The following is a 22788-nucleotide window of genomic DNA, read 5'->3' as shown; positions in this document are numbered from 1 at the left end:
TAGAGACACGACTGGTGCCTTAAACCGCTGTGCTACTCGGGAGGCCTCGTTAAGTCTTTTTGTTCTGTAGCTATGGACGCGACCCAGTCCTTTGTTCTAAATGTTCCGTTGCCATACTGGCTGGCAATGTTCTTATCCCTTGCTTGCTTGCTAGCTAGTCAACTATGGCTAACTTGTCGGAGAGACAGACGGCAAGATTTATACAAATTTCCGCTTATGAAAACCAAATACTAGTCTAAAAGAAAAAGGAGATCATGTCTAGGTGCTTTTCATAGTGGAGATCAAGTTAATAAAATGCCTGACTGGGCTGATGAAACAGTGGATTGCGCAGTGAGATGGAACAGAGTAAATAGGCATTTCAACTTAATAACTTTAGCCAGTGGTAACTTGTGGAATAGACACTGGCACGAATGCGGTTTTAACCAATCAGCATCCAGGATTAGACCCACCCGTTGTATAATTTTGAGTTTAAGAGTTTAAAACTTTTTTTTTTTTTATTGACCAAACTTATATTGTATACACTTTGTTTTCCCTATATCATTTCAGCAACATTCTTCAAAAGGTTTTATTGCAACAATTACAATTTGATACAATCACTTCATGTAGGTTATTATTTGATTGAAACTGACTTTACAATATACAATGCCCTCTGTAATTATTGGGATTTTCTTTTTTTGTCCCTGCACACCAAAAGTTTATATTTGAAATCAAACCATGACTATGAGGTTAAAGTACATACTGTCAGCTTTAATTTGTGGCTATTTTCATCCATTTTGTGAACCGTTTAGAAATTACAGGACTTCTTATGCATAGTCAACCCATTTTAGGGGAGCAAAAGTACTGGGACAAATTCACAAATTCACTCGTGTAGTAAAAATTGAAGTATTAAGTCCCATATTCATAGCAGGCAATGATTACCTCAAGATTGTGAATCTACAAATTTGTTTCTATGCATTTGCTCTTTTGTTTTGGTTGTGTTTTAGATTATTTTATTTCCAACAGAGGTGAATTGTTCATGAATGTATTGTCATCTGACTCACTTATTGTGAATAAGAATAGAGAATGTTTCTAAACACTTCTACATGAATGTAGATGCTACCATGGTTAGGATAATCCTGAATAAATCATGAATAGTGATGAGTGAGAAAATTACAGACATCATACCCCCAAGACATGCTAACCTCTCACCATTACAATAAGAGGTGAGGTTAGCTCTTATTTGGGGATATATTTGTCGGTCTAACTTTCTCACTGATCATTATTCACGATTCATTCAGGATTATCATAATCATGGTAGCATGTCGACTCAAATGACCCACTACATTATTTACCATTACTTTCTATTGGGCTCAAAATACTCTGAAAACAACCAAAACATACAGCAAATGCATCCAACAAGTTTAGAGTCACAAGCTTGATGTACAGTAGTCATTGCCTGCTGAGAATATGGGACCAAATACTTTAATACACATATAAGTGAAATGGGGGGGGGACTATGCACACAGTGCTGTAATTTCGAAACGGTTCCCCGAAATGGACAAATGCCCCGAAATGAAAGCTCCACTTTAACCTCAGTCATTGTATAATTTAAAGTCCAAAGGGCTGAAGTACAGAGCCAAAACTACAACAAATGTGTCCTTGTCCCAATACTTTAAACAGTGCAATCGTACAGTATTCAGACCCCTTGACATTTTCCACATTTTGTTACGTTACAGCCTTAATCTGAAATGGAATAAATATTTTTTTTCACTCATCAATCTACATAAAATACCCCAAAATGGCGAAGCAAAAAAAGTGTTTGCAAATGTATTCAAAAAGACTGAAATGTCACATTTACACAAGTATTCAGACCCTTTACTCAATACTTTGTTGAAGCACCTTTGGCAGCAATTAGACTATTTTTCTTGGGTATGACGTTATAGGCTTGGCACAGCTGTATTTTGGAGGTATCTCCCAGTCTTCTCTGCAGATCCTGTCAAGCTCTGTCAGGTTGGATGGGGAGCGTCGCTGCACAGCTATTTTCAGGTATCTCCTAAGTTGTTTGATCGGGTTCAAGTCCGGGCGCTGGCTGGGCCACTCAAGGACATTAAAAGATTTGTCCCGAAGCCACTCCTGCATTGTATTGGCCTTGTGCTTAGGGTCGTTGTACTGTTGGATGGTGGACTGTCAACCCCGTCTGAGGTCCTGAGTGCACTGGAGCAGGTTTCCAACAAGGATCTTTCTGTGCTTTGCTCCGTTCATCTTTCCATCGATCCTCCCAGTCCCTGCCGCTGAAAAACATCCCGACAGCATGATGCTGCCACCACCATGCTTCACCGCAGGGATGGTGCCAGGTTTACTCCAGACGTGATGCTTGGCATTCAGGCCAAAGAGTTCAGTCTTGGTTTCATCAGACCAGAGAATCTTATTTCTCATGGTCTGGGAGTCCTTGGGTACCTTTTGGCAAACTCCAAGCGGGCTGTCATGTGCCTTTTTACTGTGGAGTGGCTTCCGTCTGGCCACTCGACCATAAAGGCCTGATTTGTTGGAGTGCTGCAGAGATGGTTGTCCTTCTGGAAGGTTCTCCCATCTCCACAGATGAACTCAGGAGTGAGCTCTGTTAGAGTGACCATCGGGTTCTTGGTCAACTCCCTGACCCAGGCCCTTCTTCACCGATTGTTCAGTTTGGCCGGTCAGCCAGCCCGAGAAAGAAGCTTGGTGGTTCCAAACTTCTTCCATTTAAGAATTATGGAAGCCACTGCGTTCTTGGGGACCTTCAATGCTGCAGACACTTTTTGGTACCCTTCCCCGATCTGTGCCTTGACACAATCCTGTCTCTGAGCTCTACGGACAATTCCTTCGACCTCATGGCTTGGTTTTTGCTCTGACATGCACTGTCAACTGTGGGATGATTTTATATAGACGTGTGTGTGCCTTTCCAAATGATATCCAATCAATTGAATTTACCACAGGTGGACTCCAATCAAGTTGTTTAAACATCAAGGATGATCAATGGAAACACGATCCATCTGAGTTAAATTTGTAGTCTCATAGCAAAGGGTCTGAATACTTAAATAAGGTATGCTTAAAAAAATATACTTTCTTGCACTTTGGATTATTCTAGCAGTGTTAGGGGCTGGATTTAATGTACCAGTATATCAACAATCTCTCTTACACTGGTTCGCATGAAGAAAATAATGATTATACTGAGAAATGTATTTTGTCACTTTTCCTGGCTAATTTGCAAGATACCTAATCATTACAATGTAGGTGTTTTAAAGATACTATGCACAGCGATACAAATACAGTATTTCCATTTGATATACAATTCTAAAATGGATATTAGAGTAATTGGGATTTTATTTCACTTTGTCACAATCAAGGCAGGTGAATATAATCAAGATATTTGCAAAATGTATAACAATAGATATCAAAGTTAAAGATATTTTCAGACCCCCAAAGTAAACTAAAGTTGAAATGAGTCCACGTCCCATGTCACCCATTGTGTAGATGCCTCTATTCCAAATGAGAGTGAAAGATAGATCAATTAGATGGGCAATGTCAAATGTTCTTAAGGTTGAAGCATATACAGTACACTGTAGCTGGATCTACACTACATATGGAGTGTACTGTCACCAATTTACCTGCACCGTAGTAATCATAAGAGGAAGGACTTCATTTCTTTCTGCAGTAACACAAGGATCAAATATGGGAAAGATTTTCTCTGAGAATTTGCACCCTGTGTAAGTGAATAGGTGAGACTTTGCATCAACATCAAAGAATGACACTTGGCCTTCCTCATAATCCAGGAAGACACCGACTTTCTGGGGTCGGGGAAAAGGTAAAATGATGCATGGATATTTTGTGAACGCCAGATATTCCTTGCCATCCCTGTGACACAGAGTCCATAACCCTTTCTCAGGCTCAGGTGAAATGAATTCCTTCCTAGGCACTGTCTCGCAAGCTACTCCTATAACCCAGTTTGATTTCTCCTGTAACCCAACTTCCCAATAATGTTTCCCATAGTTGTACCCTTGTTTTGCCAGGATACAGACATCCTTAGTGAATCTCTCAGGATTATCTGGGACCTTCAATTTCCTTGGCGATTTTCTCACTTGTTTTCCATCATTAGAGAGGATAAGCCATGGGCCTGCAGTGTTGGGGTCCATCGTCACATCCACTACATTAATGTAGAAAAGGTAAACATCACATGTTATTCTCTGCACTGAAAATGAATTACTTAAATGATGTTCTGTACCTGCATATTTCTGCATCTCTTTCAGTTCTGTGGAAAAACAAGCACAATTAGCGGTTAACTGTTACAATGAGAGGGACGTTTTAATGTCCTGACTGTCCTTAGTTGTTAAACCAAGAGAACATGTATATCACAGATTTATGATTGGCATGTTATTAACACTTAAACTTGACTGCTGACATGCACCATTTTTTGGATTGTATTAACAGTGGACTAATGAACAAAATACAGAAAAAAAGTGATATTTTAAGGCAGGGGTGTCAAACTCAATCCATGGACGGTCTAGTGTCTGACGGTTTTAGTTTTTTCATTTCAATTAAGACCTAGGAACCAGGTGAGGAGAGTTCCTTACTAAATCAGTGACCTTACTTCAATCAAATACAAGGGAGGAGTGAAAACCCGCAGACACTCTGCCCTCTGTGTAATTAGTTTGACACCTATGTTTTAAGGCAAAACATTTAAAAACCCTGTAACATTTAAATACCCTGTGATTCATCAAACGTACCAATAGCTGACAGCTTTCTTATTTGTTCTTCGATGGAGTCTTTCACTTGAAGCACTGTATTTCGAACACAGCCCAAGAAGTTGACTTGATAAACACCAACATTAGTCCAGCTTTTAGTTTTTGGAAGAGTAGTTTGCTTGTAAAAGCTCTGTTTTAAAGGAAGGTAAAATGTTACTGTCAAAATATCTCACAGGCCTGCAATACATAGCTTTTTTTTTCAGGTTTCCAGCATAAGGAATGAACAAGATTATTATTATTTTTTTTTTTTAAAGTACTTCCACTGACCTGTAGAAGGTCGAGGTGGTCCTCGGTGTGTGAGAGCTGCTCCAGCTCAGTACTTCTCCTCTGTAGCTCAGTGATTTCCTGTTCCAGGTCATTGATGAGCCCTTCTGCCTGCCTTTCTGCTGCTTTCTGCTTCTCCTCAATCACCTCTATGAGTTCAGCCTGGCTTGACTCAATAGATCGCATCAGTCTAGTGAAGACTTCAACACTGTCCGCTATTTCACTCTCTGCATTGTCCTGATAGGAATTGACATTGATTACATCATAGACAGTAGATTTAGACTAATACCCACTGTGGTTTAGTTATACATGTATTATGCTGGACAATTTATCTTCATCTTGAAATATTACATTTACGATTGGAAACGCATCAGCGCTGCAAAAGCAAATAATGCTGAATACCTTGACATGTTGAAGTCTTGAATCAGTCCCTCCTGGATTCTTACTTAATGCATTTTGACAAAACTATCCCCTCCATATGTTAAGGCTATTTCCGCAACAAACATTTTAAATCATCGCAATATTGTCACATAAAACTGACCCATTACCACAGTCCAGAAAGATGGCTTGCAATTTCAACCAATCAGTGCACATGTACGACATATGGTTCAAGCATGCCACATGTCAACAAACCTTTTCCTCATCAGCGCATTCGTGTCAAATTGGACAACATTTTGGCATATTGTCATGCAAAATGTCAGAATAGCTGCAGCAAATTCAAGCATCACAAAAAATCCCTGCGGAATCCTGGAGGGACTGTTTAATCTAAGGACTCACTCTACTTAACTCCACTGAAACGTTGATCTCCTCCACCTTCAGCTGCCGGTCTTGGATCATCTGCTGCACATCCGCCTTTGACCTCCGAATAAGAGCCTGTGGACAACACGAGGCTACATCCTTCAAACTCAACGCTGGACCTCAAAACCAGTTCCACTGCATTTTTTTCCATTGTTCCACTCTAATCAGGGACTGACTTAGAGCTAGGACACCAGGTGTATGCAATAATTCAGGTAGAATAGAAAACCAGCAGGCTCTGGACCTCGTAGGGTAAGAGTTGAGTACCCCTGGGCTACACTCTTTCATTTATTCCCAAAACGTAGCTGGTGTAGGGCAGTTTCTTGGGATAAGATAACCTTATGTAAGGGATCATCAACAAGGGGCTATATGTTCCATGAAAAGTAATGAAACACATGGAAGGTGTGTTCCACGACATGCTAGCAGAGTGGAACTGACATTGCACGAAGTTGCATTATTTTTTAGATATCTCATAGATAGCGAGTTGTTTATCCCTTTAATACCATGGCTATAATTGAACACATTTGCCACTAGCAATGTGTTCATTTACTGGTATAAATGTGTTCAACATACACTAAAGTAGTTACTAAGTTTACTAGATAGCTGCAGCAGTTTCCATGGTAACCAAACAGACAGACCTGCTAGATTAGTTGACCAAATCATAAGTGCTATGTAGCTGGTTTTTGGTTGCAGGTTTAGAAATGGCTGAAAAATGACTTTTGATATAGAGCCAACTCTGCAAATAGCACTGCTGGGTGAATAGCAAATAGAAAGGTTCAGCACAATTGAAAAATATATGGCAAGTAGAAATTCAAACTGAATGGTTTTCAGAGATAGATGGGAGGGGTTGAAAGTAATTAAAAAAGATAAGTAATGTAAAATGTACATATTACACTGAACAGAAATATAGATGCAACATGAAACAATTTCAAAAATTTTACCGACAGTTGATGTTGGAAGTTTACGTACACACGTAGTCCTGAGTATGCTTCCAATGTTTTAAATTTTGTGTGAAACATGCTAATATAGGTACCATAACTTGGGATTTGTACCTTGTTCATAGACTGTTTACGGGGTAAGGAAACCAACATGTAATTTTGCAATTTGAGTGAACTATCCTTTAATTTTCAAATTATTTATATTTTTGCTAGAGAATTTTAGTTTCTATGACTTCATATAAAGAAATATATACCTGTACCTCACAAATGTTTAGATAAAAATGTATAATATCTTAAACTGTCACTTCTATTTCTTTCAGTACTCCATTACTAAATCCAAAACTACTATGCACTCTGTTCAAATGGAAAGGTAGCATTTACAGTTGAAGTCGGAAGTTTACATACACCTTAGCTAAATACATTTAAACTCCACTCTGCTTTAGTCTTTACTGAAGACTTATCTCTTCAGTAGGTCATATGATTGAGTGTAGTCTGGCCCAGGAGTGCGAAGGTGAACGGAAAGGCTCTGGAGCAACGAACCGCCCTTGCTGTCTCTGCCTGGCCGGTTCCCCTCTCTCCACTGGGATTCTCTGCCTCTAACCCTATTACAGGGGCTGAGTCACTGACTTACTGATGCTCTTTCATGCCGTCCCTAGGAGGGGTGCGTCACTTGAGTGGGTTGAGTTACTGACGTGATCTTCCTGTCTGGGTTGGCGCCCCCCCTTAGTTTGTGCTGTGGTGGAGATCTTTGTGGGCTATACTCGGCCTTGTCTCAGGATTGTAAGTTGGTGGTTGAAGATATCCCTCTAGTGGTGCGGGGGCTGTGCTTTGGCAAAGTGGGTGGGGTTATATCCTTCCTGTTTGGCCCTGTCCGGGGGTATCATCGGATGGGGCCACAGTGTCTCCTGACCCCTCCTGTCTCAGCCTCCAGTATTTATGCTGCAGTAGTTTGTGTCGGGGGGCTAGGGTCAGTTGGTTATATCTGGAGTACTTCTCCTGTCTTATCCAGTGTCCTGTGTGAATTTAAGTATGCTCTCTCTAATTCTCTCCTTCTCTCTTTCTTTCTTTCTCTCTCTCTCTCTCTCGGAGGACCTGAGCCCTAGGACCATGCGTCAGGACGGCCGGGCATGATGACTCCTTGCTGTCCCCAGTCCACCTGGCCTTGCTGCTGTAGCCTCTTCTGTAGCCTGTCAAATATGTGTCTGTCTATCCCTGTTCTCTCCTCTCTGCACAGACCATACAAACGCCTCACACCGCGTGGCCGCGCCCACCCTAACCTGGTGGTCCCAGCCCGCACGACCCACGTGGAGTTCCAGGTCTCCGGTAGCCTCTGGAACTGCCGATCCGCGGCCAACAAGGCAGAGCTCATCTCAGCCTATGCGTCCCTCCAGTCCCTCGACTTCTTGGCACTGACGGAAACATGGCTCACCACAGATAACACTGCTACTCCTACTGCTCTCTCTTCGTCTGCCCACGTGTTCTCGCACACCCCGAGAGCTTCTGGTCAGCGGGGTGGTGGCACCGGGATCCTCATCTCTCCCAAGTGGTCATTCTCTCTTGCTCCCCTTACCCATCTGTCTATCGCCTCCTTTGAATTCCATGCTGTCACAGTTACCAGCCCTTTCAAGCTTAACATCCTTATCATTTATCGCCCTCCAGGTTCCCTTGGAGAGTTCATCAATGAGCTTGATGCCTTGATAAGCTCCTTTCCTGAGGACGGCTCACCTCTCACAGTTCTGGGTGACTTTAACCTCCCCATGTCTACCTTTGACTCATTCCTCTCCGCCTCCTTCTTTCCACTCCTCTCCTCTTTTGACCTCACCCTCTCACCTTCCCCCCCTACTCACAAGGCAGGCAATACGCTTGACCTCATCTTTACTAGATGCTGTTCTTCCACTAACCTCATTGCAACTCCCCTCCAAGTCTCCGACCACTACCTTGTATCCTTTTCCCTCTCGCTCTCATCCAACACTTCCCACACTGCCCCTACTCGGATGGTATCGCGCCGTCCCAACCTTCGCTCTCTCTCCCCCGCTACTCTCTCCTCTTCCATCCTATCATCTCTTCCCTCTGCCCAAACCTTCTCCAACCTATCTCCTGATTCTGCCTCCTCAACCCTCCTCTCCTCCCTTTCTGCATCCTTTGACTCTCTATGTCCCCTATCCTCCAGGCCGGCTCGGTCCTCCCCTCCCGCTCCGTGGCTCGACGACTCATTGCGAGCTCACAGAACAGGGCTCCGGGCAGCCGAGCGGAAATGGAGGAAAACTCGCCTCCCTGCGGACCTGGCATCCTTTCACTCCCTCCTCTCTACATTTTCCTCTTCTGTCTCTGCTGCTAAAGCCACTTTCTACCACTCTAAATTCCAAGCATCTGCCTCTAACCCTAGGAAGCTCTTTGCCACCTTCTCCTCCCTCCTGAATCCTCCTCCCCCTCCCCCCCCCTCCTCCCTCTCTGCAGACGACTTCGTCAACCATTTTGAAAAGAAGGTCGACGACATCCGATCCTCGTTTGCTAAGTCAAACGACACCGCTGGTTCTGCTCACACTGCCCTACCCTGTGCTTTGACCTCTTTCTCTCCTCTCTCTCCAGATGAAATCTCGCGTCTTGTGACGGCCGGCCGCCCAACAACCTGCCCGCTTGACCCTATCCCCTCCTCTCTTCTCCAGACCATTTCCGGAGACCTTCTCCCTTACCTCACCTCGCTCATCAACTCATCCCTGACCGCTGGCTACGTCCCTTCCGTCTTCAAGAGAGCGAGAGTTGCACCCCTTCTGAAAAAACCTACACTCGATCCCTCCGATGTCAACAACTACAGACCAGTATCCCTTCTTTCTTTTCTCTCCAAAACTCTTGAACGTGCCGTCCTTGGCCAGCTCTCCTGCTATCTCTCTCAGAATGACCTTCTTGATCCAAATCAGTCAGGTTTCAAGACTAGTCACTCAACTGAGACTGCTCTTCTCTGTATCACGGAGGCGCTCCGCACTGCTAAAGCTAACTCTCTTTCCTCTGCTCTCATCCTTCTAGACCTATCGGCTGCCTTCGATACTGTGAACCATCAGATCCTCCTCTCCACCCTCTCCGAGTTGGGCATCTCCGGCGCGGCCCACGCTTGGATTGCGTCCTACCTGACAGGTCGCTCCTACCAGGTGGCGTGGCGAGAATCTGTCTCCTCACCACGCGCTCTCACCACTGGTGTCCCCCAGGGCTCTGTTCTAGGCCCTCTCCTATTCTCGCTATACACCAAGTCACTTGGCTCTGTCATAACCTCACATGGTCTCTCCTATCATTGCTATGCAGACGACACACAACTAATCTTCTCCTTTCCCCCTTCTGATGACCAGGTGGCGAATCGCATCTCTGCATGTCTGGCAGACATATCAGTGTGGATGACGGATCACCACCTCAAGCTGAACCTCGGCAAGACGGAGCTGCTCTTCCTCCCGGGGAAGGACTGCCCGTTCCATGATCTCGCCATCACGGTTGACAACTCCATTGTGTCATCCTCCCAGAGCGCTAAGAACCTTGGCGTGATCCTGGACAACACCCTGTCGTTCTCAACTAACATCAAGGCGGTGGCCCGTTCCTGTAGGTTCATGCTCTACAACATCCGCAGAGTACGACCCTGCCTCACACAGGAAGCGGCGCAGGTCCTAATCCAGGCACTTGTCATCTCCCGTCTGGATTACTGCAACTCGCTGTTGGCTGGGCTCCCTGCCTGTGCCATCAAACCCCTACAACTCATCCAGAACGCCGCAGCCCGTCTGGTGTTCAACCTTCCCAAGTTCTCTCACGTCACCCCGCTCCTCCGCTCTCTCCACTGGCTTCCAGTTGAAGCTCGCATCCGCTACAAGACCATGGTGCTTGCCTACGGAGCTGTGAGGGGAACGGCACCTCAGTACCTTCAGGCTCTGATCAGGCCCTACACCCAAACAAGGGCACTGCGTTCATCCACCTCTGGCCTGCTCGCCTCCCTACCACTGAGGAAGTACAGTTCCCGCTCAGCCCAGTCAAAACTGTTCGCTGCTCTGGCACCCCAATGGTGGAACAAACTCCCTCACGACGCCAGGACAGCGGAGTCAATCACCACCTTCCGGAGACACCTGAAACCCCACCTCTTCAAGGAATACCTAGGATAGGATAAAGCAATCCTTCTGCCCCCCCCCCCCCCCCCTTAAAAGATTTAGATGCACTATTGTAAAGTGGCTGCTCCACTGGATGTCATTAGGTGAATGCACCAATTTGTAAGTCGCTCTGGATAAGAGCGTCTGCTAAATGACTTAAATGTAAATGTAAATGTTCCAGTTTCAACTGTTCTGCCTGCGGTTATGGAACCCTGACCTGTCCACCGGACGTGCTACCTGTCCCAGACCTGCTGTTTTCAATTCTTAATGATCGGCTATGAAAAGCCAACTGACATTTATTCCTGATTATTATTTGACCATGCTGGTCATTTATGAACATTTTGAACATCTTGGCCATGTTCTGTTATAATCTCCACCCGGCACAGCCAGAAGAGGACTGGCCACATCTCATAGCCTGGTTCCTCTCTAGGTTTCTTCCTAGGTTTTGGCCTTTCTAGGGAGTTTTTCCCAGCCACCGTGCTTCTACACCTGCATTGCTTGCTGTTTGGGGTTTTAGGCTGAGTTTCTGTACAGCACTTCGAGATATTAGCTGATGTACGAAGGGCTATATAAAATAAACTTGATTTGAACTCAGTTTTTCACAATTCTTGACATTTAATCCTAGTAAACATTTCCTGTTTTAGGTCAGCTAGGATCACAACTTTATTTTAAATATGTGAAATGTCAGAATAATAGCAGAGAGAAGGATTGATTTATTTTTTTCAGCTTTTATTTCTTTCATCACATTCCCAGTGGGTCAGAAGTTTACATACACTCAATTAGTATTTGGTAGCATTGCCTTTAAATTGTTTAACTTGGGTCAAATGTTCTGTGTAGCCTTCCACAAGCTTCCCACAATAAGTTGGATGAATTTTGGCCCATTCCTCCTGACAGAGCTGGTGTAACTGAGTCAGGTTTGTAAGCCTACTTTCTCGCACACGCTTTTTCAGTTCTGCCCACAAATTTGATTTGAGGTCAGGGCTTTGTGATGGCCACTCCAATACCTTGACTTTGTTGTCCTTAAGCCTTTTTGCCACTACTTTGGAAGTATGCTTGGGGTCATTGTCCATTTGGAAGACCCATTTGCGACCAAGCTTTAACTTCCTGACTGATGTCTTGAGATGTTGCTTCATTATATCCACATAATTTCCCCACCTCATGAAGCCATCTATTTTGTGAAGTGCACCAGGCCGTCTTGCAGCAAAGAACCCCCACAACATGATGCTGCCACCCCCGTGCTTCATGGTTGGGATGGTGTTCTTCGGCTTGCAAGCCTCCCCCTTTTTCCTCCAAATATAACAATGGTCATTATGGCCAAACAGTTCTATTTTTGTTTCATTATACCAGAGGACATTTTTCCAAAAAGTACAATCTTTGTCCCCATGTGCAGATGCAAATCGTAGTCTGGGTTTTTTGTAGCAGTTTTAGAGCAGTGGCTTCTTCCTTGCTGAGCGGCCTGTCGATATAGGACTCGTTTTACTGTGGATATAGATACTTTTGTACCTGTTTCCTCCAGCATCTTCACAAGGTCCTTTCGCTGTTGTTCTGATGGATTTGCACTTTCCGCATGTAACAGTCCTGACCTGTTTTATGTTGTTTTTATGTGTTTATGGTCAGGGCGTTAGTTTTGGGTGGGCAGTCTATGTTATTTGTTTCTATGTTGGTTTTGGTTTGCCTGGTATGGCTCTTGATTAGAGGCAGGTGGTTTGCGTTTTCCTCTAATCAAGAGTCATATTTAGGTAGGGCATTCTCACTGTTTGTTTGTGGGTGATTGTCTCCTGTGATGTCTTCGTCGTTGTCGATGTATTTTCACTTACGGGGCTGTTTGGCTGTTCGTGCGTTTTGATGTAACGTTCCTGTTCGTGAGTTTACGTTTTAGTAATGTGAGTTTATGTTCAGGTTTCGTTCTACGTCGTTTTTGTTATGTTGTAAGTTTGTTAAAGTGTTTGTTTTTCGTGTTGCCATCATCATTCAGTTTTCGTTGTTATAAAATAAAAAGATGGCTTATTTCCCTGACTCCGCATTTTGGTCAGAAGATCCTTCTCTCCTCACCTCATCCGAGGATGAGGAAAGCGACAGCCTTAACAGAATCACCCACCAACAAACAGAGACCAAGCGGTATGGGAATGCTCGACGGAGCAACAAGAACTTCTGGACTTGGGAGGAGATCTTGGACGGTAGAGGACCTTGGGCTCAACCAGGGGAATATCGCCGTCCAAAGGAGGAATTGGAAGCAGCGAAGGCTGAGCGGCGCTGGTATGAGGAGGCAGCGCGACGACGCGGTTGGGAGCCCGTGAGTCAGACCAAAAAATTTCTTGGGGGGGGGCACACGAGGAGTGTGGCAAAGCCGGGTAAGATACCCGAGCAAACTCCCCGTGCTTACCGTGGAGGTAGTAGGCGTCGTACTGGTAAGAGACCGTGTTATGCGGTAGAGCGCACGGTGTCCCCAGTACGCGTGCTTAGCCCAGTGCGGGCTATTCCACCTTGCCGCACTGGGAGGGCTAGGTTGGGCATCGAGCCGAGTGCCATGAAGCCGGCCCAACGTATCTGGTCTCCAGTACGTCTCCTCGGGCCGGTGTACATGGCACCAGCCTTACAGGTGGTGTCCCCGGTTCGCCTGCATAGCCCAGTGCGGGCTACTCCACCTCGCCGCACTGGCAGGGCTACGGGGTCCATTCAACCTGGTAGGGTTGGGGAGGCTCGGTGCTCAAGAGCACGAGTCCTCCTTCACGGTCCGGTAGACCCGGTGCCACCTCCATGTACCAGTCCTCCGGTGGCAGCCCCCCGTACCAGGCTGTCTCTCCGGGTTCTCTCTCCTGCTGTTTCCTCCTCTCCAGCGCAGCCAGTGCCTAGACCACGCACCAGGCTGTCTCTCCTTCTCCTTCCTACAGAGCCATCCGTCTCCCCAGCGCCATCTGAGCCATCCGTCTCCCCAGCGCCATCTGAGCCATCCGTCTCCCCAGCGCCATCTGAGCCATCCATCTCCCCAGCGCCATCTGAGCCATCCATCTCCCCAGCGCCATCTGAGCCATCCGTCTCCCCAGCGCCATCTGAGCCATCCGTCTCCCCAGCGCCATCTGAGTCATCCGTCTGTCAGGAGCCTGCAAAGCCGCCCGTCTGCCATGAGCCTGCAAAGCCGCCCGTCTGCCATGAGCCTACAGAGCCATCCGCCAGACAGGAGCCGCTAGAGCCGTCAGCCAGACAGGAGCCGCTAGAGCCGCCCGCCAGACAGGATCCGCCAGAGCCGCCCGCCAGACAGGATCTGCCAGAGCCGCCAACCAGACAGGATCTGCCAGAGCCGCCAACCAGACAGGATCTGCCAGAGCCGCCAACCAGACAGGATCTGCCAGAGCCGCCAGCGAGCCATGAGCAGCCAGAGCCGCCAGCGAGCCATGAGCAGCCAGAGCCGCCAGCGAGCCATGAGCAGCCAGAGCCGTCAGAGAGCCATGAGCAGCCAGAGCCGTCAGAGAGCCATGAGCAGCCAGAGCCGTCAGAGAGCCATGAGCAGCCAGAGCCGTCAGAGAGCCATGAGCAGCCAGAGCCGTCAGAGAGCCATGAGCAGCCAGAGCCGTCAGAGAGCCATGAGCAGCCAGAGCCGTCAGAGAGCCATGAGCAGCCAGAGCCGTCAGAGAGCCATGAGCGTCGAGAGCCGTCAGCCTGCCATGAGCGTCGAGAGCCGTCAGCCTGCCATGAGCGTCGAGAGCCGTCAGCCTGCCATGAGCGTAGAGAGCCGTCAACCTGCCATGAGCGTAGAGAGCCGTCAGTCTGCCATGAGTGTCGAGAGCCGTCAGCCTGCATGGACCTGCCAGAGCCGTCCAGCCAGGACCTGCCAGAGCCGTCCAAACAGGACCTGCCAGAGTCCTTCAGCCGGGATCTGCCCCTTGTCCCGGTGCTGCCCCTTGTCCCGGTGCTGCCCCTTGTCCCGGTGCTGCCCCTTGTCCCGGTGCTGCCCCTTGTCCCGGTGCTGCCCCTTGTCCCGGTGCTGCCCCTTATTCCGGTGCTGGTCCTTATCCTGGTGCTGCCCCTTGTTCCAGTGCTGCCCCTTGTCCCGGTGCTACCCCTTGTCCCGGTGCTGCCCCTTGTCCCGGTGCTGGCTGTTTATTTAGGGGAAAGTAGTTTTAGGGTGGTCAGTGGAAGGGGTAGACAGAAGAGGGGAGTGACTATGGTGGTGTGGGGACAGCGTCCTGAGCCGGAACCACCACCGTGGTCAACTGCCCACCCGGACCCTCCCCTGGACTTTGTGCTGGTGCGCCCGGCGTTCGCACCTTGAGGGGGGGGTACTGTAACAGTCCTGACCTGTTTTATGTTGTTTTTATGTGTTTATGGTCAGGGCGTTAGTTTTGGGTGGGCAGTCTATGTTATTTGTTTCTATGTTGGTTTTGGTTTGCCTGGTATGGCTCTTGATTAGAGGCAGGTGGTTTGCGTTTTCCTCTAATCAAGAGTCATATTTAGGTAGGGCATTCTCACTGTTTGTTTGTGGGTGATTGTCTCCTGTGATGTCGTTGTCGATGTATTTTCACTTACGGGGCTGTTTGGCTGTTCGTGCGTTTTGATGTAACGTTCCTGTTCGTGAGTTTACGTTTTAGTAATGTGAGTTTATGTTCAGGTTTCGTTCTACGTCGTTTTTGTTATGTTGTAAGTTTGTTAAAGTGTTTGTTTTTCGTGTTGCCATCATCATTCAGTTTTCGTTGTTATAAAATAAAAAGATGGCTTATTTCCCTGACTCCGCATTTTGGTCAGAAGATCCTTCTCTCCTCACCTCATCCGAGGATGAGGAAAGCGACAGCCTTAACACCGCACCAAAGTACATGCATCTCTAGGAGACGGAACACATCTCCTTCCTGAGGAGTATGACGGCTGCGTGGTCCCATGGTGTTTATACTTGCATACTATTGTTTGTATAGGTGAACATGGTACCTTCAGGCATTTGGAAATTGCTCCCAAGGATGAACCAGACTTGTGGAGGCCTACATTTCTTTTTCTGAGGTCTGGCTGATTTCTTTAGATTTTCCCATGATGTCAAGCAAAGATGCACTGTGTTAGAAGTTAGGCCTTGAAATACATCCACAAGTATACCTCCAAATGACTCAAAATGTCAATTAGCCTATCAGAAGCTTCTAAAGCCATGACATCATTTTTATGGAATTTTCAAAGCTGTTTAAAGGCAGGGTCAAGTTAGTGTATGTAAACTTCTGACCCACTGGAATTGAGAAACAGTGAAATAATCTGTAAACAATTGTTTGAAAAATTACTTGTGTCATGCACAAAGTAGATGTCCTAACCGACTTGCCAAAAGCCAGTGAAAATGCAGAGCGCCAAATTCAAATAAATGACTATTAAAAATCAAACTTTCATGAAATCACACATGCAAGATACCAAATTAAAGCTACACTTGTTGTGAATCCAGCACATGTCAGATTTCAAAAAGGCTTTTCGGCGAAAGCAAACGATGCTATTATCTGAGGATAGCGCCATAGTAAACAAAGAGAGAAAAACATATTTCAACCCTGCAGGCGCGACACAAAATGCAGAAATAAAAATATAATTTATGCCTTACCTTTGATGAGCTTCTTTTGTTGGCACTCCAATATGTCCCATAAACATCACAAATGGTCCTTTTTGTTTGATTTATTCCGTCGATATATATCTTAAATGTCCATTTATTTGGCGCGTTTGATCCAGAAAAACACAGGTTCCAACTTGCGCAACGTGACTACAAAATATCTCAAAAGTTACCTGTAAACTTTGCCAAAACATTTCAAACTACTTTTGAAATACAACTTTTAGGTATTTTTTTAACGTAAATAATCGATAAAAATGAAGACGGGATGATCTGTGTTCAATACAGGAGGAAAACAAACTGTCTTTCTGGTCACGCGCCTCTATCTAACAATACACTTCAATTTACCCTCGTTCTGGATGGCCGTACTTCTTCATTACACAAAGGAAAAACCTCAACCAATTTCTAATGACTGTTGACATCCAGTGGAAGCGGTAGGAACTGCAAGAAGATCCCTTAAAATCTGGATTGCCAATGAAAAACCATTGAAAAGAGTGACCTCAACAAAATAAAAAGAATCTGAATGGTTTGTCCTCGGGGTTTCGCCTGCTAAATAAGTTCTGTTATACTCACAGACATGATTCAAACAGTTTTAGAAACTTCAGAGTGTTTTCTATCCAAATCTACTAATAATATGCATATCTTCTGGGGATGAGTAGCAGGCAGTTGAATTTGGGCATTCTTCTCATTCCGAATGCTGCCTCCTATTCTAGAGAAGTTAAGGGCTAGGCCCCTTCGTTCTCCATTTCCGTCTGAATGACGTGCCCAAAGTAAACTGCCTGTAGCTAAGGCCCTGAACCCAGGATATGCATTTAATTGGTACCATTGCAAAGAAAACACTTGTTAACCTGTTTGGGGTGCAAGCCCGACCTCGGACCGAAAATGACACCCCTGCAGAGCGCGAAATTCAAAATCTATTTTTTAAAAATATTTAACTTTTACACATTAACAAGTCCAATACAGCATTTGAAAGATAAACATCTTGTCAATCCAGCCAACATGTCCGATTTTTTAAATGTTTTACAGAGAAAACACCACATATATTTATGTTAGCTCACCACCAAATACAAAAGTGGACAGACACGTATGAATTATGATTATGAAGTATGAATTATGATTGAAGTAGCATGCACAACCAACCGAAATAAACTAAAACCAACCTAAAGAGCCCAGAAAAAACGACCTCAGATGACAGTCATATAACATGTTACACAATAAATCTATGTTTTGTTCATAAAAAGTGCATATTTTAGCTATAAATCAGTTTTACATTGATGCTACCCAAAAATGCTAATACATAGCTACAGTCTGAATCCAGCCGGGAGTAGCCAGAGAAAATACATACACCAACGTCGGCTACTAATTACACCTCATAAAACATTTCAGAAAAACATATGGTGGATAACTAATGAAAGACAGATATCTTGTGAATACAGACAACATTTCCGATTTTTGAAGTGTTTTACAGCGAAAACACAATATATCGTTATATTAGCTAACATCATAAGCTAGCATAAGGCAGCATTGATTCTAGTCAAGCGCTAGCCTAGCATAGTTAGCAGAGTTAGCATTCAACAGTTCGACATATATATGAAAAAGCATCCCAAATTGGGTCTTATCTTTCTTGGTACTCCATCAGAATGTTGTAACGGGGTCCAATGTCCAGTAGAGTCTTTAGTTGGGTTCCAGAACGAATTATTTCCCTCTTTGGTTAGCTAGCACGGTAGCATTGCTGCGCCAGAAAGCGTTTCTTCAAAAAATTCTTCCGTCGTTTCACATCTAAAGTCCAGAATAAATTGCAATAATATAATTAAAGTATATTGAAAAAACATACTTTAGGATGATTTTGTGACATGTAGCAAATAATATCGTAGTCAGGCATCATATTCAACGTTAACTACCTTGTTCCAGAAGCCGAGATCAAATTATCCTTCGCGCCCGGATTTTTATTTTAACTGCGCAGGTCTCACAAGAAGTTGTGTTATTCAGTCCAGGGACGAGATGTTCGACTCCTTTCAATTCTCACTTCCGCATTACAGTCTGACGAACGCCTCTGACGTGTTTATATGGTCCCAAGTCAAATGGCCTTTTATAGAGAAGGTCTTAAAGAGACACATCGCATTTTGGGAAACTCAATTCGGCTGGGAAAATGGCTGTAAAAATATTTCTGTTCGACTTAGAGAAACAATTCAAACCTTTTTAGAAACTACAGACTGTTATCTATCCAACAGTAGTAAATATATGCATATTGGAAAATAAAAAGTTTCTTAGGAGGCCGTTTGAAAATGTGCACACATTTTCCAGTTTTTTCAATATTCAGCGTGCAGCCATAACAGGTTTTAAAATAACGTAGGAGAATATAACACAATACATATGGTAGGAGAAAATCCAAAGAAAAACCAACTATTTTTTTTGGAGTGACCATCCTCTTAGAAATGCAAGAGAAAGGTCATATTGTAAATTAGCTCCCTGGATGCAATGCCTATGGTTTCCAGATTGTGTCCGCGGTCAAAGTTCAAGGTTTCAGGCTTGTAACTTCAAAAACGAATAAGAAATAACAGTTTTGATAGAAGGACAGTCTTGGAAATCCGTGTTTGCGCTCGCCATGAAGAAATTACACACCTGCTAAAATCGGTTTCCTATCGAGCAAACTTCTTCCCGAAAGAAATATTATAGTTTGATTACATTTTAGGGTATCTGAGGAGTAAATATAATCATATTTTGGCTTGTTGAAACAAAGTTTAGGGGCAGATTTTTGGAATCCTTTCTCTGCAAGTTGGAGTGGATTACTCAAATCGCTGTTGCCAACTAAACAGACTTTTTGGGATATAAAGAAGGATTTTATCTAACAAAACAACACTACATGTTATAGCTAGGACCCTTTGGATGACAAATGTGAGAGATTTTCAAAAAGTGAATATTTAATCTTGATATGTGAATGTATGAAACCGGTGCCGGTGGAAAATATATTTTGATGTGGGGCGCCGTCCTCAAACAATCACATGGCATGTTTTCGCTGTAATAGCTACTGTAAATTGGACAGAGCAGTTAGATTAACAAGAATTTAAGCTTTCAGCCGATATAAGACACTTGTATGTACCTAAATGTTTCAAATCAATAATATTTGAATTGTGCGCTCTCCAGTGTCACCGGAAGTTGTCCCGCTAGCGGGACACCGATCCTTAAGGGGTTTTAACAAGAAATTTGTGGAGTGGTTGAAAAATGAGTTTTAATAACTCCAACCTAAGTGTATGTAAACTTCCGACTTCAACTGTAGTTACAGTTCATATAAGGAAATCAGTCAATTTAAATGAATTCATCAGGCCCTAATCTATGGATTTCAATGACTGAGCAGGGGAGCAGCCATGGTTGGGCCTTGGAGGGCCCACCCACTTAGGAGCCAGGCCCAACCAATCATAAAAACCCTTTTTGTGGGGAAAAACTCATTATTTCAGACAAACACTCCTCAGTACCCGCCCCCCACCAGTCCTGCATGTGAAAAAGCTGGACATGTGGGTCCTTGGCTGGCGTGTTGCCAATTGCGCGCTCCCTCAACTTGAGACATCTGTGGCATTGTGTTGTGTGACAAAACTGCACATTTTAAAGTGGCCTTTTGTCCCCAGCACAAGGTGCACCTGTGTAATAATCATGCTGTTCAATATTCTTGATATGGCACATCTGTCACGTGGATGGATTATTTTGGTAAAGGAGAAATGCTGTCTAACAGGAATGCAAACAAATTTGTGCACACAACTTAAGAGAAATAAGCTTTTTGTGCGTATGGAACAATTCTGAGATGTTTTTATATCAGCTCATGAAGCATGGGACCAACACTTTACATGTTGCGTTCATATTTTTGCTCAGTGTAGCATTGTTGTCCGTTAGTTTACTAACGGGGAGGGCTGATAGGGTTATGGGAAAGTAATAAAGAAGGAAAATATATTTTAAAAATGAGACATTAACATTGATAGAACCCACAATCTGCAATAGTAAAGCTGATCTACCCCTTAAAAAAAATGTGTGTTTGTATATTTAGTTTTAAAAGAGAAATGTTAACGTCGTTAGGAAAAGGTACCATCTTTAGTTGCGATTCTGTTTGTAGTGGCACAGTGTGATGATGTTTGTGGTCTGTCTCAGCACAAAACTGACACACACATGTCTGGTCGCTCCTACAGAACAGCTCCAGCAGCCTATCATGCTTCTTACACATCCTGTCCTCCAGGTTCTCCACAGGGTCGATCAGCTTGTGTCTCTTCAGATTCACCACTCTCTGATGAGGCTCCAGGTGAATCTCACAGTAAGAGGTCAGACACACCAGGCAGGACTTCAGGGCCTTGAGCTTCCTCCCAGAGCAGACGTCACAGGCCACTTCTCCAGTAGCAGCAATGCACCCTTCATTAACTGTCATATTCTTAAAATGATCAACAAATTCTCTGAACGACGTGTTGATTCGGAGCTCAGGCCTTCTGTAAAATGTCTCCTTACACAAAGGACATTGGCACAGGTCACTGATATCCCAATACCCCCCGATACAATTCTTACAGAAGTTGTGGCCACATGGAGTGGAAACTGGGTCAGTGAAAACCTCTAGACAGATGGAGCAATGGAATTGGCTTTCATTTAGGGAGGAAGTCATATCTGAAAATAGATACATTTGTTTGTCAGGCCATGTGAATCTTGACCCAAACCCCAAATATCCCATCATTTACAAAATTATCAAAACGCTTGTGTTCACAAAAAAATGTATCAGTTTGTCAATGAGTGAGATGAAAAATGTCTTTAAATGAAAATTTAAACTTAACATTTGTGTCTGAAGCGCTTCCAGGTCACAGATATGTTAATTAATTGGCCAACAAGACGCACCAAATGACCGCATCTGGTATATTGACTGCATGGACAACATTTATAAGGTAAAAGCAGTCCTGTTCTGCAAGGCCTCTGTTATACTGATCACACTATACGTTTATGTGTGTTTTAATTTTGGTTGTCCGTGTTCGATAGAGCCATTGTTCCTATCAGCTGATTCATTGCTAGATGTAGAAGGTGACCATTGTGGTATCACCTGAAAAGCATCAGTCTGGTATACTTTTGCAAAAAATGTATGCTTCACGAGATGTCTGCCTGGCTGTCTGAGAGGGTATGTCTGTATGTCAGGTTGAGTCTTTCACTAATTTACCGATAGCAGCTTTATCATCAGACGTTTTGTCTTGAATGCAATGTTTGAACTCAAGATATTTGACACATACAGTACACTACCAGTCAAAAGTTTTAAAACACCTACTCGTTCAAGGGCTTTTCTTTTTACTATTTTCTACATTGTAAAGTAATAGTGAAGCCATCAAAACTATGAAATAACACAAAGAGGATCATGTAGTAACCAAAAAAGTGTTAAACAAATAAATTTTATATTTGAGATTCTTCAAATAGCAACCCTTTGACTTGATGACAGCTTTGCACACTCTTGGCATTCTCTGAACCAGCTTCATGAGGTAATTAGCAGGTGTGCCTTGTTAAAGTTCATTTATGGAATTTCTTTCCTTCTTAATGCTTTTGAGCCAATCAGTTGTGTTGTGACAAGGTAGGGGTGGTATACAGAAGATAGCCCCATTTGGTAAAAGACCAAGTCCATATTATGGCAAGAACAGGTCAAATAAGCAAAGAGAAATGACAGTCCATCATTACTTTAAGACATGGAGGTCAGGCAATACAGAACATTTCATTAGCCTTGAAAGTTTCTTCAAGTGCAGTCGCAAAAAACCATCAAGCGCAATGATGAAACTGGCTCTCATGAGGACTGCCACAGGAATGGAAAACCCAGAGTTACCTCTGCTGCAGACGATAAGTTCATTAGAGTTACCAGCCTCAGAAATTGCAGCCCAAATATAGGCTTCGCAGAGTTCAAGTAACAGACACATCTCAACATCAACTGTTCAGAGAAGACTGCGTGAACCAGGCCTTCATGGTCAAATTGCTGCAAAGAAACCACTACTAAAGGACACCAATAATAAGAAGAGACTTCCTTGGGCCAAGAAACACAAGCAAAGGACATTAAACCAGTGGAAATTTGTCCTTTGGTCTGGAGTCCAAATTTGAGATTTTTGGTTCCAACCGCTGTGTCTTTGTGAGACGCAGTGTGGGTGAACGGATGATCTCTGCATGTGTATTTCCCACCGTAAAGCATGGAGGAGGAGGTGTTATGGTGTAGGGGTGCTTTGCTGGTGAGAAGGTCTGTGATTTATTTAGAATTCAAGGCACTCTTAACCAGCATGGCTTCCACAGCATTCTGCAGCAATACGCCATCCCATTTGGTTTGGGCTTAGTGGGACTATCATTTGTTTTTCAACAGTACAATG

General features: G+C 44.3%; 1 protein-coding gene across 1 annotated transcript; it reads right to left on the bottom strand.

Annotated features, from left to right (window-relative positions):
- Positions 1 to 551: 551 nt before the first annotated feature.
- LOC129835695 (E3 ubiquitin-protein ligase TRIM41-like) lies at positions 552 to 21075 on the bottom strand. The gene is made up of 6 exons (XM_055901433.1): positions 20511 to 21075; positions 5799 to 5894; positions 5025 to 5258; positions 4740 to 4887; positions 4238 to 4264; positions 552 to 4159 (listed from the first exon to the last, which is right to left on the bottom strand). Exons 1-6 carry the CDS (start codon positions 21069 to 21071, stop codon positions 3612 to 3614), a joined length of 1614 nt encoding a protein of 537 aa, XP_055757408.1. The 5' UTR covers positions 21072 to 21075; the 3' UTR covers positions 552 to 3611.
- Between the last annotated feature and the right edge of the window lie 1713 nt (positions 21076 to 22788).

Source organism: Salvelinus fontinalis, chromosome 36 (assembly GCF_029448725.1).
Source record: "Salvelinus fontinalis isolate EN_2023a chromosome 36, ASM2944872v1, whole genome shotgun sequence".
Taxonomy (NCBI): domain Eukaryota; kingdom Metazoa; phylum Chordata; class Actinopteri; order Salmoniformes; family Salmonidae; genus Salvelinus; species Salvelinus fontinalis.
This window is presented reverse-complemented; position numbering and strand designations above follow the sequence as displayed.

What these genes read in the sequence shown, in the direction of transcription:
- LOC129835695 (XM_055901433.1), bottom strand. Translation starts at nt 21,071, where the DNA reads ATGACTTCCTCCCTAAATGAAAGCCAATTCCATTGCTCCATCTGTCTA. An exon ending in ACCACCTCGACCTTCTACAG is followed by an intron (nt 4,888 to 5,024) that starts GTCAGTGGAAGT and finishes CCTTTAAAACAG; the next exon opens with AGCTTTTACAAGCAAACTAC. An exon ending in AGAGATGCAGAAATATGCAG is followed by an intron (nt 4,160 to 4,237) that starts GTACAGAACATC and finishes ACATTAATGTAG; the next exon opens with TGGATGTGACGATGGACCCC.